The following is a 17,280-nucleotide window of genomic DNA, read 5'->3' as shown; positions in this document are numbered from 1 at the left end:
ACCATATTGAGAGAGATGTTTCTTATGTCTTCTCATATTGAGAGAGATGCTTCTTATGTCTTCTTAGATATTAGTTCATTAAAAGCATACTTTATACTAAATAAATTCCACTGCTATCTCACACATCAACATTTCCCATGTGTGTATTTATATATATATATCTATCACTTTGATTTTCACATTCGTGAGTCACTTCACTGAACTCCTGTGATTATTGTTTTCCTCCTTACAGCTGGCATAGGTTAGAAGGGTGAGGATTAATCTCAAGCAGCACAAAGTATATGATGATTACCTCAATCTGCCAAATTTTCTGTCTGGAACTTGTGTACTGCAGAACATTCCTTAGATCACCACATAGTGTTAAGTTCTGTTTGGCACTACTTGATTACATGCATGATAGACAATGTTTACTTGTGGCTAGAAATGAGCCAGCAGTGTGTACTTGCAGCCCAGAAAGCCAAGCAGAGCCTGGGCTGCAGCAGCAGAAGTGTGGCCAGCAGGGCCAGAGAGAAGATTCTTCCCTTCTACTCTGCTCTGGTGAGATCCCACCTGGAGTACTGCATCCAGTTCTGGAGCCACTATTACAAGAGGGATGTGGAGATGCTGAAGCACATCCAGAGAAGGGCCACGAGGCTGGAGCAGCTCTGCTATGAGGGCAGACTGAAAGAGTTGGGGCTGTGCAGGCTGGAGCAGAGGAGGCTCCCAGGGGACCTTCTTGTGGCCTTCCAGAATCTGAAGGGGGCTACAGAAAAGCTGGGGAGGGACTTTTTAGGCTCTCAGAGAGTGACAGGTTGGGGGGGATGGAGCAAAGCTGGAGGTGGGGAGAGTCAGGCTGGATGTGAGGAGGAAGTTGTTGAGCAGGAGAGTGGTGAGAGGCTGGAATGGGTTGCCCAGGGAGGTGGTTGAGGCCCCATGGCTGGAGGTGTTTGAGGCCAGGCTGGCTGAGGCTGTGTGCAGCCTGCTCTAGGGTAGGGTGTCCCTGGGCAGGGCAGGGGAATTGGAAGTGGCTGCTCCTTGTGGTTCCTTCCAACCCTGACTGATTCTATGACCCTAAGTGGAGGCATTGTTTTGGAGTCATTTCTCCTGCCTCTAGGGCAGTGTAACTTAATTGTCTAAATGATTAGGAAGAAATCTTCAAGGAAGCATTTTGCAGCAGGGAAAGTGAGTGGCCTGGGCTTAATGTCTCCTGTGATTCTGTCACCTCTAAACTGGAAGTAGTGTGTATGAAATGTCACATACCTGCCCTGCTATTCATTTTGCCCTCACAGAAGTAGTTTCAATCTCGTGGAAGTATTGCAAAACACCACTCATCGGTAGGTCTGAGACAGGGCTTTGAGACAAATGGCAAGGGGGAATAATAGGACTGTTAATGTCTTTTTGTTTCTTAAAGATATGGATTGAATTGTATTTATCTCTTTCAGCAAATAGAGCAGAAAATAAAACACCCCAAATCTTTTAAGTCAAATAATTTGTTTATACTTCAGGAGTAACAACTTCTGGACCCGCTGCCTTCCATGACTGGTTCAAATCTTGTTCAGACCAAATGTATGACTCTGATGGATTGAGTTGAATCTGCTGCTCTCATTCATACTATACCCCAAGCAGCGCTATAGGCTGGGGACTGAGTGGCTGGAGAGCAGCCAGGAGGAAAGGGACCTGGGGGTACTGATAGATAGTAAGCTGAAGATGAGCCAGCAGTGTGCCCAGGTGGCCAAGAGAGCCAATGGCATCCTGGCCTGCATCAGGAACAGTGTGGCCAGTAGGACAAGGGAGGTTATTCTGCCCCTGTACTCAGCACTGCTCAGGCCACACCTTGTGTGCTGTGTCCAGTTCTGGGCCCCTCAATTCAAGAAAGATGTTGAGGTGCTGGAACATGTCCAGAGAAGGGCAACAAAGCTGGTGAGGGGCCTGGAGCACAAATCCTATGAGGAGAGGCTGAGGGAGCTGGGCCTGTTTAGCCTGGAGAAGAGGAGGCTCAGGGGTGACCTTATTACTGTCTACAACTACCTGAAGGGGCATTGTAGCCAGGTGGGGGGTGGCCTCTTCTCCCAGGTAACCAGCAATAGATCAAGGGGACACAGTCTCAAGTTGTGCCAGGGTAGGTCTAGGCTGGATGTTAGGAAGAAGTTCTTCACAGAGAGAGTGATTGGCATTGGAATGGGCTGCCCAGGGAGGTGGTGGAGGCACCGTCCCTGGAGGTGTTCAAGAAAAGACTGGATGAGGCACTTAGTGCCATGGTCTGGTTGACTGGATAGGGCTGGGTGCTAGGTTGGACTGGATGATCTTGGAGGTCTCTTCCAACCTGGTTGATTCTATGATTCTATGGATGGTCCTCAGTGGTCTGGAGTGCAGGCTCCAAACTTGTAGCTCTCTACCAACAGAGTGGTTCAATTCCACCTTTCAGGTGCCAGGCAGTTATGCATTTTGTACTATGTTTATCTGATTTTGCTCAGTAAATCTGTTTTCATCTCACTCTTTCCTCAGTCCTGAGTTTTATGTGCTACTTTTCCTCTCTTTTGTGTTGGGGGGAACAAACAGGTTAACCTGCTGGTTCTGTTTGATTCATTTTGGTCTGATTTAAACCATTCCAGTGACTCTTTGATTTTGCTCAGTAAATCTGTTTTCATCTCACTCTTTCCTCAGTCCTGAGTTTTATGTGCTACTTTTCCTCTCTTTTGTGTTGGGGGGAACAAACAGGTTAACCTGCTGGTTCTGTTTGATTCATTTTGGTCTGATTTAAACCATTCCAGTGACTCTTTGATTTTGCTCAGTAAATCTGTTTTCATCTCACTCTTTCCTCAGTCCTGAGTTTTTATGTGCTACTTTTCCTCCCCTTATGTGTTGGGAGGAACAAACAGGTTAACCTGCTGGTTCTGTTTGATTCATTTTGGTCTGATTTAAACCATTCCAGTGACTCTCTGATTTTGCTCAGTAAATCTGTTTTAATCTCACTCTTTCCTCAATCCTGAGTTTTTATGTGCTACTTTTCCTCTCCTTTTGTGTTGGGGAGGACAAACAGGTTAACCTGCTGGTTCTGTTTGATTCATTATGTTCTGATTTAAACCATTCCAGTGAGTCTGCCTTGTGCCAGGCCTCAGGATAAGTCTCACAAACCCAGGTGACATGTTGGATGCTGTATATGCCTCGAAGAGAACTGAAATGCAGCAAAGAACAAAAGCATCCCACAGAACTCCACAAATAACGACAGAGGTGAGGAGTTTCAGTACAGTCTGCACCTGAAGGGGCTCAAGCTCAGTTTCTAACCAACAAGAGGCATGCAGGTAATCCAACTGGGAAAAAATAACCTCAGCAATGACACTACTTTGTTTTTTCTCTCTTCAAATGTCTTCTAATTCATCCACAGTGTGGGTTAGAAGGGCGTGAGACGATCACAAAGCACCTTCTCTCTGGTAGTGATTAGACTGCCTCTGATCTCTCACACATTGCCTCAGTAATCTGTTCCTGTACCCAGCTTCCCTGTGGTTTGGGATGCCCCACAGGGCTGTCCAACCTGTCTGAGAATGTGAATGAGGAGTTATTTTCAAGCTTGTGATGCTTTCAAGGTATGTGGTTTATCTGAAGTGTGACTTCAATGCACAAAGCTATGGTAAAGCTCAAAGAACATCACAGGAACTAACTGTGATGAGAGCCTAGGACCCAGCACATTATTCTCAGGGAAGGCTTTGAGCACAAGCTCATTATAAATACATACCTACCCCATGTGGCTTTTGCAGAATGACAATATGCTCTTGCAGCAACAAGGAGACACTGTCACTGCCTTCCTTAAAAAAAAAACCAGGTGGGTTGCTGTGTTTTGATGCAACTCACAAAGGTCAGATTCTAGTTTTGGTATTGGGGTTACTTGAAGTGTCTTTTGGGAAGAAGTAACTGTGGAGGAAAGAAAAAGATCTGCTTCTACTATGTAATGATTTCACCGAAGAGTAAACCATAAAGGCTCTTAACTTTCAATGATTTTTTTTTTCCTGTACATTGTTATTTCATAGAATCATAGAATGGTTTAGGTTGGAAGGGACCTCAAAGATCATCCAGCTCCAACTCCCTGCCATAGGCAGGCACACCTCCCACTAGAACAGGTGGCTCAAGGCTTCATCCAACCTGGCCTTGAACACCTCCAAGGAGGGAGCATCAACAACCTCCCTGGGCAACCTGGGCCAGTTGCCACCCTCGCTGTGAAGAACCCTTTTCTAACATCCAGTTTCAATCTCACCTCTGCCAGTTTAAACCCTTTTCTCTTTGTCTTGTCATTGCAAGACCTTGTTAACAGTCCGTCCCCCCCCCCGCCCCCCCGGCTCTCCTCTAGCCTCTTCAGATACTGGAAGGCCACTCCAAGGTCTCCTCTAATCCTTCCATTCTCCAGGAACTCTCTCAGCCTGTCCTCAGAGCAGAGCTGCTGCAGCCTTCTCAGCATCTTGGTGACCTCCTCTGGACTGGCTCCACCACTTCCATGTCCTTCTGGTGTTGGGGGCTCCAGAATTGCACACAGGACTCCAGGTGGGGGTCTCAGGAGACCAAAGGGGGAGAATCTCCTCCCTTGCCCTGCTGCCCACACTGCTCTTGCTGCAGCCCAGCACATGGTTGTTGTCTGGGCTGCACTCACACTGCAGGCTCCTCTTGAGCTTTTCATCAGCCCAGACCCCCAGGTTCTGCTCCTCAGGGCTGCTCTCAGCTATTCCCCACCCAGCCTGGAGTTGTGCTTGGGATTGTGCTGACCCAGGTGCAGGACAGTTTGTGAAGTTACCTTTTCCTAGGACAAGCAGTTTTCTTTACTGAGGGCTTTCATTCTGCCTTTAGTGTCAGCTGTTACCTCCTAGCCCATGGGGCTTGGAGGCAGATCACAAGATTTCAGCTTGACCACAGATACTGAACTGATCAGACAATGAAGAACTGCGAGCAGAGTGCATCTGGACATCCAAACAGGGAAGGATGAGGGCCTTGTACCTCAGGCATGGCCAGGGTTAGATGCCTGCTGAACAAGTGTTCTCTGGCTTTCAGGTTTTGCACCTGTGCCCTTATCTTTGTCATTTCCCACAGTCTGGGCTGTCATTTCACTGGCTATTTAAAAACAAAGAAATCCAACTTGCTCCTTCTCTCTTCCCAGTCTTACTGTGGGTTATGAAACATCTCAAAATGTGCAGTAACAAATTGTCTTGACAGCCCAAGCACTTTTCTTGCTCGTCCCTCATGCCCTGCTGTGAAGCTGCTAAAGGAAAAGGAAAACAAAGGGTCCTCCACAGTATCACAGCCTTGCTGAAGTTTACTCCTGAGTTACCTATTCCAAAATGAGGATGTGAAGCAGCATGAACAGGCTTGGTAGGGAAACAAGAACAAGAAAAGGGAGGAAAAAAATCCCACCACATTTTCTTCAGTTAATTGTAGAATGAACTACAAAAGTGGTGGGAATTTTTTTTTCTTTTTTCTACTGTTCTTCCTGTTTTTCTTTTGCTCTCTGCTTCCTAATCTTTGCTCCTTGCAACTGGAGTTTCAGTGCTGGGCCCCATCCTCTTTAACATCTTCATAGATGACCTGGATGAGGACATGGAGTCAGTCATCAGCAAGTTTGCAGATGACACCAAGCTGGGGGCAGATGTGGCTGGGTTGGAGGGCAGAAGGGCTCTGCAGCGGGACCTTGACCGCCTGGACAGATGGGCAGAGTCCAATGGGATGGTGTTCAATAGCTCCAAGTGCTGGTGCTGCACTTTGGCCACAACAACCCCATGCAGAGATACAGGCTGGGGTCGGAGTGGCTGAGAGCAGCCAGACAGAGAGGGATCTGGGGGTGCTGATTGATACCTGCCTGAACATGAGCCAGCAGTGTGCCCAGGTGGCCAAGAGAGCCAGTGGCATCCTGGCCTGCATCAGGAATGGTGTGGCCAGCAGGAGCAGGGAGGTCATTCTGCCCCTGTACTCTGCACTGGTCAGACCACACCTTGAGTGCTGTGTTCAGTTCTGGGCCCCCCAGTTTAGGAGGGACATTGAGATGCTTGAGCGTGTCCAGAGAAGGGCGACGAGGCTGGGGAGAGGCCTTGAGCACAGCCCTACGAGGAGAGGCTGAGGGAGCTGGGATTGGTTAGCCTGGAGAAGAGGAGGCTCAGGGCAGACCTTATTGCTGTCTGCAACTACCTGAGGGGTGGTTGTGGCCAGGAGGAGGTTGCTCTCTTCTCTCAGGTGGCCAGCACCAGAACAAGAGGACACAGCCTCAGGCTGTGCCAGGGGAAATTTAGGCTGGAGGTGAGGAGAAAGTTCTTCCCTGAGAGAGTCATTGGACACTGGAATGGGCTGCCCGGGGAGGTGGTGAAGTCGTCGTCCCTGGAGCTGTTCAAGGCAGGACTGGACGTGGCACTTGGTGCCATAGTCTGGCCTTGAGCTCTGTGCTAAAGGGTTGGACTTGATGGTCTGTGAGGTCTCTTCCAACCCTGATAATACTGTGATACCTAGTTAGGACAGTGGTGTTCATAGAGTCATAGAATGTCAGGGGCTGGAAGTGACCTCCAAAGCTCATCCAGCCCAACCCCCCTGCCAGAGCAGGATCTCCTATACCAGATCACAAAGGAACATGTCCAGGTGGGTGTGCTAGTTTGAACCTAGGTGGGATGTTTTGGTGAGAAGAATTAGATGATAGGCTTTTAAAGGGAAACAGTGGTGATGTCTACTGCACTCACAGGCTTGCTGAGATGGATAAGAACAAGAATACAAATATAAATAAGGGAGTAGCTCTCTGTCTCTGGGCCCAACTTCTTTCTCTGTTCTAACCTGCTGTCTGTGTGACTAATCCATCTGCTTCCGAACCCCCTTGGCCAACCCTCCAAACTCACCTTGAAGTGTAAGGCAAAGTTTGGGGTAAGGTAGAGGGGTGGGGAGAAGGTGGAAGGGTGGTTGGGAGCCCCTCCTGGGGACTCAGGTTTCTGGGGAGGCTGCTGTGTTTCTGTATTATTTTTTAACTTGTCTATTTCTGTCTAGAGGTGTATAGATTGTAAATACCTGCCTGCATATTGTGCTAAGATGCAAATACAAAGCTTCATTCTTTAATTCCCAGCTTGGCTGAGTCTAGGCTGGGTGATTTTCTTAAGTGTGTGTGTGGGGGTGGAGGTTTAGCCTGGAGAAGAGGAGGCTCAGGGGTGACCTTATTGTTGTCTACAACTACCTGAGGGGTGGTTGTGGCCAGGAGGAGGTTGCTCTCTTCTCTCAGGTGGCCAGCACCAGAACGAGAGGACACAGCCTCAGGCTGTGCCAGGGGAGATTTAGGCTGGAGGTGAGGAGAAAGTTCTTCCCTGAGAGAGTCATTGGACACTGGAATGGGCTGCCCGGGGAGGTGGTGGAGTCGCCGTCCCTGGGGCTGTTCAAGGCAGGACTGGACGTGGCACTTGGTGCCATGGTCTGGCCTTGAGCTCTGTGCTAAAGGGTTGGACTTGATGATCTGTGAGGTCTCTTCCAACCTTGGTGATACTGTGAGACTGTGACTGTTTTCTGGGAGGGCTGCTGTGTTTCTGTATTACTTTTTAACTTGTCCATTTCTGTCTGGAGCTGCAGATACTGTAAATACCTGCTTACAGAATGTGCTAAGCTGTAAATACAAAGCTTCATTCTTTAATTTCCAACTCAGCTGAGTCTAGTCTGGGTGATTTTCTTAAGTGGGGGAGCAGGTAACATCCAAACCATCACAGTGGGTTTCAATTATCTCCAGAGAGACTCCACAAGTCCCCTGGGCAGCCAGTTCTAGTGTTCTGTCACCCTCACAGAGAAAAAAAATCCTCCTCATGTTTAAATGAAACTTCCTATGGCTCAGCTGCCACCCAGTGCCCCTTGTGCTGTCCCTGGGCATCACCCAGCAGAGCCTGGCTCCAGCCTCCTGGCATTCATCCCTTACAACTGGGAGCTGTGTGTTCTGCAATTAACAGCTGGGAAGGAAAGGACATGAAGTGAGATCCAAGGTATGGAACCATATATACACGACCTAAAAACCAAAAAGCAGCAGCAGTTCTTTCACTGCTGTTAGGGATTTATTTAATGGCTGGAGCTGATGATCTGAAAATGTCTTTTCCAACCGAAACGATTGTGTTTCCGAGAGAACAATGCAAAATGGGAGTAGACTAAATATAAACCTTTAATTGCCAAGCCTGTCCTGATCTACTTGTGCTAGAAAACCTAACGTCAACGGGAATGAATCCCAGCTGCTGTCCGGCTCCTACCGGCGAAGGCCCGGGGTACAGGGAAGGAGGGCGACGTGCTCTGAAAGGCAACGCAAGGCAAGGAACGCAACCTGGGCGGAAAAGAGAAGAGAGGAGAAAAAGCCAGGTTTGTTTTCCTGGCTGCCAGCATCCTGAGCTCACTTTAAATGACAGACTTTTCTTCTCTCCGCATTTCAATTAGCCTGTGCCAATGGGCGAGAGGGGAAGGGAATAGTAATGAGCCGGTCCCAGCGCCAGCAGCCGCTGCTGGCGGTGATCCCCTCAGCAGCCCCAGCACGGTGCGGGCTGCTCCTTCGGGTTATGCCCTACCCGGAGCCGCACTTAACAAGAGGTGACGGCAGGGGTTGGGAAGGGCCACGCCAGACGCGCTCCGTGGCTCTGGGCGTCTCGTTTCTCCCCGGTTTTTCGTTCGCGCACCGGCGAACCCACCTCGGCCGGCCGGCTGGCCGCCCGCTCCGCGCAAGGCGGTAAGGCGAGCGCAACCGCTCGGCGGCAAGGTGACTCGCCCCCCGCCGCCCCCCGCGCTCTCTCGCTCGGCCTGGGGGGCAGCGCGCAGCGGCCGCCGGCACCGCTCCCGCCCCCGCCTCAGCCGCGGGGCAGCCGCTGCCGCCGCCCGCGCGCGCCCCGCCCTCCCCGCGCCCGCCCCCCGCGCAGCTGCCCGCCACGCGCGCGCGCACCCGCCCGCGGAACCGGCTCCGTCCTGGCCCCGCGCTCGCCGCCGCCTTCCTGCCCCGCTCGCCGTCGGGGTCCTCCCTCCCTCCCTTCCCCCCTTTCCTTCCACCCATTCCTTCCCCGCCCCGGCCGCTTCTCCCAGGTAGGGTCCCCGGGCATCCCCACCGGCAACGTGCCCCACCCTGCCTACCCCTCGCCCCTACGGCTGAAAGCAGCGCCTCTTCGTTGCGTGGCTCCGGCCGCGGGCCGCAACTTGTCGCCCTGAGGGGGGCAACCCACACCCGCGCCCCGCATCCCCCGCAGCGACGGCTGCCGGCCGGTGTTTTGCCGAGCAGCTGTCAAACGCGTTGGGTGCTCGGCGGCGGCTGGGGGCGCCTCGCCCGCGGTCCCCGCACCGAGCCCCCGGCGAATGGCATGACTCTCCCTCGCCGCCCGCCCGCCCCTCCCGGCTGCGGTGTGCCGTAGCTAGGCGAGGAATGGTTAAACCTCGTTCTTCTTCCATACATACGCTTTCTATTTTTTTGTGTCTTTTCATCGTGGGGCTTTCGGCTTACGGAAAAGGAAAGCGTCTGGATGCGTCTGCTCACATGCCACTTGTGATCATACATTGCCTCTTTGCACCGAGCAGGATCGCTGGGAAAGATGGAGATACAATAAGTTGCTAGTAGTGGAAAGTGCTGCAGAAATCCAGCGGTTTCCTTTCTCCGCTGAAGTGACATATAGATATACATATATATATATATATATATATTTTCTCCTCCCTCTCGGGTTAAGTTACAAGCGCTGCTTGGCGGAGACTGACTGTAGCTGAGAGTGGGTTTGTGTTTTTTTCTTGCGCGGTTAGGTTTTGCACAGAGCGGCGATGAAGAGGAAGCTGGCACGCTCCGAGATGCAGTTGGTTCTGCTCGTTCTATTGGTGTGGCTACCAACAAGGTGAGAGGATGTTTCGTTTTTGTCGTTCGATACAAACGGGTGTGTTACGATCTGCTAAGGGGAGGCTTGTGTGCGAGGTTATAAAAGTGTAGTACGTAGTAATGTGATGAAACCATCTTTCGTAGCTGTTTGAATGCCGTTTCCAGAGCAAATGCAGTAGACGGTGTGCCAGAGACCGTATCAACCTAATCTCTTCTCCTTAAACCGTTTGTCAGTTGATGCTTTATTTCCCCATTAATTAATTCCTTTCAATGTCTTATTGAGTCTTAAAGGTTTGTTGGAGTTACTGTATCACTGTGATTCCATACCAAGCAGAACAGCAAATATGGAGAAATAGATCAGTGCAAAGACAAATAGCAAATTGCAGCCTCTGTAATAATGCTCACATAGATTTTAATATGGGCATGCCTTTTTTCACCCCCCACCCCCCCCCAAGTGTGTCTCTTTTTTTTGGCTAGCAGAACAATTCAAAACGATACTGAAGCTTTAAAACCTCTAGGTGGAGATAGCATACAACTTCACAATCCCACACAATAAAACAATAGCCTAATTTATTAATCAACTTTTCTTATGCCGTTTAAAGTTCTCCATTTCCAGAGGGGGCAACACGAGGAAAAAGCCATTTTAATCACCTAACAATTCCGTGTCGCTCACAGACCCTGGACACGAAGTTAATTGTAGTTTGTAACTTCAGGTTACTTGCTGTGGTTGTGACTGCAGTAGGTCTTGCTCTAATATGGCAGGGGTTGTAAGATAAATAATGCAAGTTTCCTTGGGTTTCAGAAGCGTGCCTTTATCTTCACCTATTTCCTAGCCAAGGAAGTGTTCCCTGAAACTATGTTGCCTGTTTCATTTCATGCCTAACTATGGTGCAGTGTTAGTTGAGTCACAGTGGGCCAGATCCTGCAAACCCTACTCAAGTGAGTAATCTCACTGACGTCAAAGAGGCTACATGCGTAATTAAGGAGTTTATGCCTGAGCAAAGTTTGCAGAATTCAAGCCTAATTTGATGTGATTGTGTGATCTAATTTTTCAGTGGTGTCTTGAGTTAAAAAATAAATAAATGTTCTGTTTCAAAAAGAAGCTTGAGAAAAGGACTCACAGAGGCTTACAACACAGAAATACACATTAACAATCAAAAGATGAGCCATCCAGGGATTAAAATTCAGAACCCTCTCAGATATCTGTAAAACCACACATGACATCTTGGTACCTTCTTTATGAGTTCTCTCATTTTGGTCAATTCAGTGATTTTTTTAGGGATGGGAAGCACAGATTGCAATGATTTGCATTTAAATACTTCCTCCACGCTGTTGAATTTGGGATCGACATAATGTCCTGTCTTTAATCATTTTAAAGCTTGCTCTAGAGGAAATGTCACCTAAACCTACTTTTGGTTTGGAGGAGGAAGAAAAACATCCCTGGGTTTCTGGCATTCAGGATGCCTTGCTCAGTAGTATATTTAGAGATGACAAATACTCAAACACATAAATGGCTGAAGATGATATAAATGACAGCGATGCTTTACTTCCTTCATACTCATATTTGGGTAGGAACAGGACTGATGAGCTCATGTATTTCACATGCATGGTGCTTAAAATCTGGGATTGTTGGCAGGGTAACATTTGCATGCGTAGGGCTTTCTGCATGGTGTGCTTCTCTAGTACAGAAAACCTTTGGTCTGGGTGTCCAGATCCAGGAGGACTGTTGAGCAGCAGACCTGATGGGGAAGCAAATTCATGTTCCAGCCCCTGGTGTTTTCCCCAGTGAGATGACCCATAAAGGCTGTGAGAGCTCTCTCTTTACGAGGGAAGTTTGAAGCAATCAGTGATCTATAGATTCTTCTTGACGTTCCATTTAGGATTTTATTTAAAACCAACTTCTGTAAGGTTTGGCTGCACCCAGAGGAGCATCAGAAAGTGCTGAATGAAAGAGAATTTCAGAGACATGAAGTCTGTGCGCAGCTATCCTGCTGCTTGCTGGTTAGCAGCGTTGTTCCCACTTACCAAATACTGACATCAGAGGACTCCCTGAGCATGATCACTGGAGTTTTCCCTCATGTTAGTTCTTCTGGTCATGTACATGACATGACCATTGGGTGGAAGCATATCCACAGGATTTATTCAGAGATATACTTAGGTGAGGGCAGATAGGATCGAGCTGGAACGAGATAATTTTGTCTAGGGGAACCCATGTTATCAGCCCAGGAGTAACATGCCATAGACGCCTGGAAAGCTCTTTAAGGCTTTTACACCAAACGTGTTAGCAGAGCTTTTAGCAGCACTGGTGGTGATGCCATGTTGACTAGAAGCAGAAAATGACTTCCTGGAAATTTGAAGTGGTATATCATCTACTCATGTTTCTGAACATGTTACATATAAATAGTGCATTCTATACTCTTACCTACTCCCTTCCTATTAGAGGGCAGCGAGTAAATATTCCAGGCCAGCTAGCAAAAAACCCTGCATGTTGACTGTACATTAAAACATATTTAGCACTCTCTAAAATGTGAAAATGTCCATTTAGATCAGTGCTGGCTGACTCCCTGGAAGATGAAGCTAAGAATAACATCACCATCTTTACAAGAATTCTAGACAGACTCCTGGATGGTTATGATAATCGTCTCAGACCTGGATTAGGAGGTAATTAAACCCTAAAACAATTAAAGATTGATTGATTGATTTCTTGTTTAAAATCAGTTTTAATGTTCAGATTTTATGCAGTGATATTCTTCCTTCAGAATTTTTTCCCTCCCTCCCCTTAACAACTGGTATGTATCTTGATAAATTATTTATAGCTCTGTATCCACCCAGCTGAATCATTTGAAGTTTGAGGGAGATAACATCTATGAATGGAAAGGAGGCACTTTCACACATTTATCTTAAGTAAAAAAAAGAAAAATCTGGTGATTTAACATAGTAAAACAGAATGAGAACAAAAATAGTCTCTAAAGCTGTTATTCTAGTCAGGGATTTTTGGTTGAGCTGGGAATGCAGACTCTGTTCCTGCAATGCGATGAGTCTATGTTTTCAGAAATCTGGACAAGTGTTTTGTGTGCTGTGTGTCAAATCCACATTTTAGACTCATTCCTTGTCCTGGTGAATTCCATAGGGAGGTTTGTGGTTTTGGCTTATTTGGAACTAGGGTTTCACTGGTAATTAACAGTTTGTCTCTGGGTGCTTCGCTTGTATTTGGGCATGAAAGGGGAAAGAAAAAGGCAAAAGGGAATATTGAGGACAGAGATCGCTGTACTTTTGTGCCACAACTCTCAGTTACCTTTCCAAACATCAGTTCCTATTTTCATTTTAAAGCTGTGTGCCAGCTCATGGAAGTCTGTAAGCAAGAAATTTAAATGGTTCATTTGGTGTTGGAAGTATTACAGTGCAAAAAGATCTCTGTTGTTTGGGGAGCAGAATATCCTTGGTTAGATAATACTTTATCTACTGTACTGGTATGTATGTACTACTACTGCTACTTGTATGTACTGCTACTACTAATAGTAACAACAACAACATTAATAATAATAATAATAATTATTATTATTATTCTACAGGTTTTATAATTGTAATTTTCAACCTGGCAACTATTTCAGCTCCCTAAAACTAATTCTAGAGCAAAACCCCTGGGAGCCATTTCTGTTCCTGTTGATTTCACTGAGATCAGGGCCAAAACTAAAACCCGTCCCTAACTCCACAGAAATGGCTCTTAACAGCTCTGCTTGATCAAACTAGGAATTAGCTAAGTCTCACAGTTTTTAGCCAACAGCCTTCATCCTCAACTGTGACTCAGCTGCTGTTTTGGTTCTAGAGAAGCTTGACTTGCATCTGACACAGCATAAAGTGGGAACCGATGCTGGCTGGAAACAGCTTTTTCATTAGATATTAATCTTAACTTAGGATATCTTTTAATTACAGTTTCTGGCACCTGTACAGTGAACACTGTGAAATATTTTATACTAAGGGACTGTTTAATTTAGATGATCCATAAAATGAGACATACAACACTGCTGATTGGGGGAATTTATATAGCGATGTCTCACATGGAGATTCAATTTCTGTGCAAAATACCTGGCTTTAAGAATTTAGACACACTATTAACCAGAAAATGCCTTGCAGGTGACTTGTAGGAGCATTCCATGTCACAAAGCTGGTGTTTAACTGGCAGGGCTTTTTAAATCACCATTTTAACTGGAAAAATAATGAGGAATTCTTTTCTTGTTTACAAAAAGCAATCTGCCATTTGATGAGAGCAGCCTGCAGTTCCTTTCCATATCATATCTACTTTAAAGCATTTCCCTCTCTTTCTTCACTAAGCCTCAGAGGTAATTAAAATATACTTTGGGAGCATAAAAATTAAAGCATTAACATCTGTTTGATATTGGCATACATGGCAATCAACCCATGCAGAACGTGTGTGAAATGAAACTGTGTCATGCATATTAAAGCATGATGATTCATGAAACGTTAATCAAGAATACTTCAGTTGGGGATGGATGAATTCTTACAGAGAATGCTTGTAAAAGCCATTGGTGATGGCTATGAAATATGCCAAATAATGCTTTTCTGCATAATACTTAGTAATTATGAAGTCATTTGGTTTTTGACTTTTTTCTCTGTTGCCCTGTAGTCTGAGGAAGAAAAATGGCTATTTTCACCTTTTTATTTAAGCATTATGTGCCCACTGAGTCCTGATAGCTTCTGAAAGTGGTTTTGCATAGACTACCACATTTTGTTCATGCCACATGTCATTAATTTGATATACTTAGTCTCAATTCTGTTTCATTTATATGATTCTGAACTAATTCAGTTGAAAGCAGTGGAGCATTTACTTAGGCATAGCAGCTGTCATTACCCTGCTGCTCTACTACGGCTGAGATCACAGTCTGGTCTAACGTGTGCTACAACAGAAATAGTCTGAGCTCTGAGATGAATTCTTTTCAAGTCTTCTGAAAGCAAGAGTTGTTCCCCAGCCCACTTTCACCTGTTGTGAAAGACAGTGAAAATTCATCTCAGTGCAGGTAATTATTTATCTCCAAAATGTTTGCAGCAATGAAAAGTGTTAGCTTAGCGCTGATGTTTTAGGTCGTTATTGAGCAACAAGATGGGAATGTATCACCACCTTCAAGGATTGTATGTAAATTCAGCCAAGTAATAGTCTATTTGGAAGTAATTTCTGAATTTAGGGATAGATCTGTCATTAATTTTACTGGGTGACTTGGTGTAAGTGCTTAGATCATGTAATGATGGTTTACTGATAACATGGATATGCGTCAGAACTGAGCACTGTGTTCTATAGACTGTTAGGGCAGCCTTAACTTCCACTGGTGATGCAGCTCTGTTGTATAAACAAGTTTTGGCTGTTGGCTACTGGTTGTCCTAGCAGCTGGCATCCTTGAATGATGTATGAACACCATAATGATGAAATAGCCTGCAAAATGGCTATGGGTGGGGAAAGGAAGACACTGCAATGTCTCCTGAAGCCAGAGACATCTCCTATGACTTAGATAATACCCTGACCTATTGTGCTGTTATCAGTAGACATGAAAGTCTTCAAGAGGAGATACGTTTTCCTCTGTACTCATTTTATGCTAAGCACAGGATGGCAGCTGGAACACACCTGACTGCACTTTCAGTTCTGACATGAGCTATTTTACCCAAACATTCCATGCCTTTTTTTTTTGTTTAGACATCCAGGTAAACTGCAAGTTAGTTTCAAAACAATGACTTCAGCACTAAGTTATGTGAAAGACAGTCATGTAAATGATAACCCATAGAGTCTAGTGTCATTTTCTTCAAAATCATGAAGGTATTTGCTGGAATGTTTGCAATATATTTAGAAAATCATTTTCCCATAAATATTTTGATTTTTTTTAATAAGCATTTAGATAAAGAAATCCCAAAAACTATAAATACTAATCTGAGCAAGAAACCCAAGGAGATTTTACAGACTCAAATAATGAGACAACAGAAAGTGAAAGATGAAATTCAGCTGCATTAAAATCTAGATGTGCTTGAATTCAGCTGTCTACTTTCAAATACTACTCGGGCAGACATGATTAAAGGAAAAAGGGACATAGGTTAAGGCAGTCTTCTCTTTTAATATGTTGATATTCTAATGATCAGAAAAGAGGTACCTTTTTTTTTTAATGATAGTTTCCTTTTAAAGAGGGAAAAGAGAATGTAAGAGACAAGGATTGGAGATGTTGCTAGGATTTTGATACTTTCGTAGAATCATAGAACATAGAATCAACCAGGTTGGAAGAGACCTCCAAGATCATCCAGGCCAACGTAGCACCCAGCCCTAGCCAAGCAACTAGATCATGGCACTAAGTGCCTCATCCAGGCTTTGATTCAACACCTCCAGGGACAGCAACTCCACCACCTCCCTGGGCAGCCCATTCCAATGCCAATCACTCTCTCTGCCAACAACTTCCTCCTAACATCCAGCCTAGACCTCCCCTGGCACAGCTTGAGACTGTGTCCCCTTGTTCTGTTGCTGGTTGCCTGGGAGAAGAGGCCACCCCCCATCTGGCTACAATGTCTCTTCAGGTAGTTGTAGACAGCAATGAGCTCTGCCCTGACCCTCCTCTTCTGCAGGCTGCACACCCCCAGCTCCCTCAGTCTCTCCTCACAGGGTTTGTGTTCCAGGCCCCTCACCAGCTTTGTCTGTTTTGGATATATCAATACTTTGTCATCTTCAGAGGCCATTCAGTCTGCTTTGCTTTCTCGTGATTGAAATTGGTCATTTCCAGCAGCTACAGAACTTCTCTCTGTGCTGCTCTCAAAATTATAAGATATAATTGAATACAAGACTTGGAAAATATGAAATTAAAGCCTTGGGAAAAAAAAAAAAACAACAACCAAACCAAATCACCTACCACAGAGGGGAGTTACAAAGACAGAAGACTGGACTTCACAGGCTGAAAGCCACATTTTCATAGAATCATAGAATCAAGCAGATTGGAAGAGCCCTCCAAGCTCATCCAGCCCAACCTAGCACCCAGCCCTGGCCAATCAACCAGAGCATGGCACTAAGTGCCTCATCCAGGCTTTGCTTCAACACCTCCAGGGATGGTGACTCCACCACCTCCCTGGGCAGCCCATTCCAATGCCAATCACTCTCTCTGCCAACAACTTCCTCCTGACATGCAGCCTATACTTCCCCCAGCAGCTGCTATATTGAGCTTGAAAAGGGCTTAAGCAAATTCATGCAAGTTGAGAATCTCTCCACAAGCTGTGGTCAGCCTCACCAGCTTCATGAGCAGTGTCCTCATTGTAACCAGAGGTGAATGTTGAAAAAATTGAGGTACTGAACAGGTGAAAACTTAATGCAACTCTAGTTCCATCCTGAGGGTTTCATCTCTGCTGCAAGGTGACTTTCAGATGTTCTAAGTGCTTTAAAGGAGGGTATTTATTGTGTTTCACTTTGAGACATAATACAACACTTTGTGAATAGATTGATCAGGAAA

At 46.2% G+C, this 17,280-nt stretch overlaps 1 protein-coding gene and 2 long non-coding RNA genes across 5 annotated transcripts in view; 2 read left to right on the top strand and 1 right to left on the bottom strand.

Moving 5' to 3' along the window:
• Positions 1-1,591, top strand: part of LOC135178513 (uncharacterized) — a 74,659-nt gene extending 73,068 nt beyond the window's left edge. The window contains exon 4 of the long non-coding RNA XR_010303579.1: positions 1,485-1,591. This is a non-coding gene — a long non-coding RNA (uncharacterized LOC135178513). The remainder of the gene's footprint in view (positions 1-1,484) is intronic.
• A 6,405-nt stretch (positions 1,592-7,996) lies between these two features.
• LOC135178342 (uncharacterized) lies at positions 7,997-9,316 on the bottom strand. Of its 2 annotated transcripts, none has more exons than XR_010303481.1 (2): positions 9,070-9,316; positions 7,997-8,278 (listed from the first exon to the last, which is right to left on the bottom strand). It is a non-coding gene; the product is annotated as an uncharacterized LOC135178342 (long non-coding RNA). The 2 variants fall into 2 exon arrangements; XR_010303480.1 differs by having other exon boundaries at positions 9,077-9,301.
• GABRA2 (gamma-aminobutyric acid type A receptor subunit alpha2) overlaps positions 8,921-17,280 on the top strand; it is an 81,616-nt gene continuing 73,256 nt past the window's right edge. The window contains exons 1-3 of one of the 2 annotated variants that reach the window (XM_064149212.1): positions 8,921-9,021; positions 9,724-9,812; positions 12,339-12,454. In XM_064149212.1, the coding sequence (XP_064005282.1) occupies positions 9,742-9,812; positions 12,339-12,454 (187 nt within the window). In that variant the 5' untranslated portion in view covers positions 8,921-9,021; positions 9,724-9,741. Of the gene's footprint in view, positions 9,022-9,589; positions 9,813-12,338; positions 12,455-17,280 lie in introns of those variants that run through there. The other variant, XM_064149211.1, reaches the window with a different exon arrangement.

This window comes from Pogoniulus pusillus, chromosome 9, assembly GCF_015220805.1.
Source record: "Pogoniulus pusillus isolate bPogPus1 chromosome 9, bPogPus1.pri, whole genome shotgun sequence".
In the NCBI taxonomy this organism is placed as follows: Eukaryota; Metazoa; Chordata; class Aves; order Piciformes; family Lybiidae; genus Pogoniulus; species Pogoniulus pusillus.
This window is presented reverse-complemented; position numbering and strand designations above follow the sequence as displayed.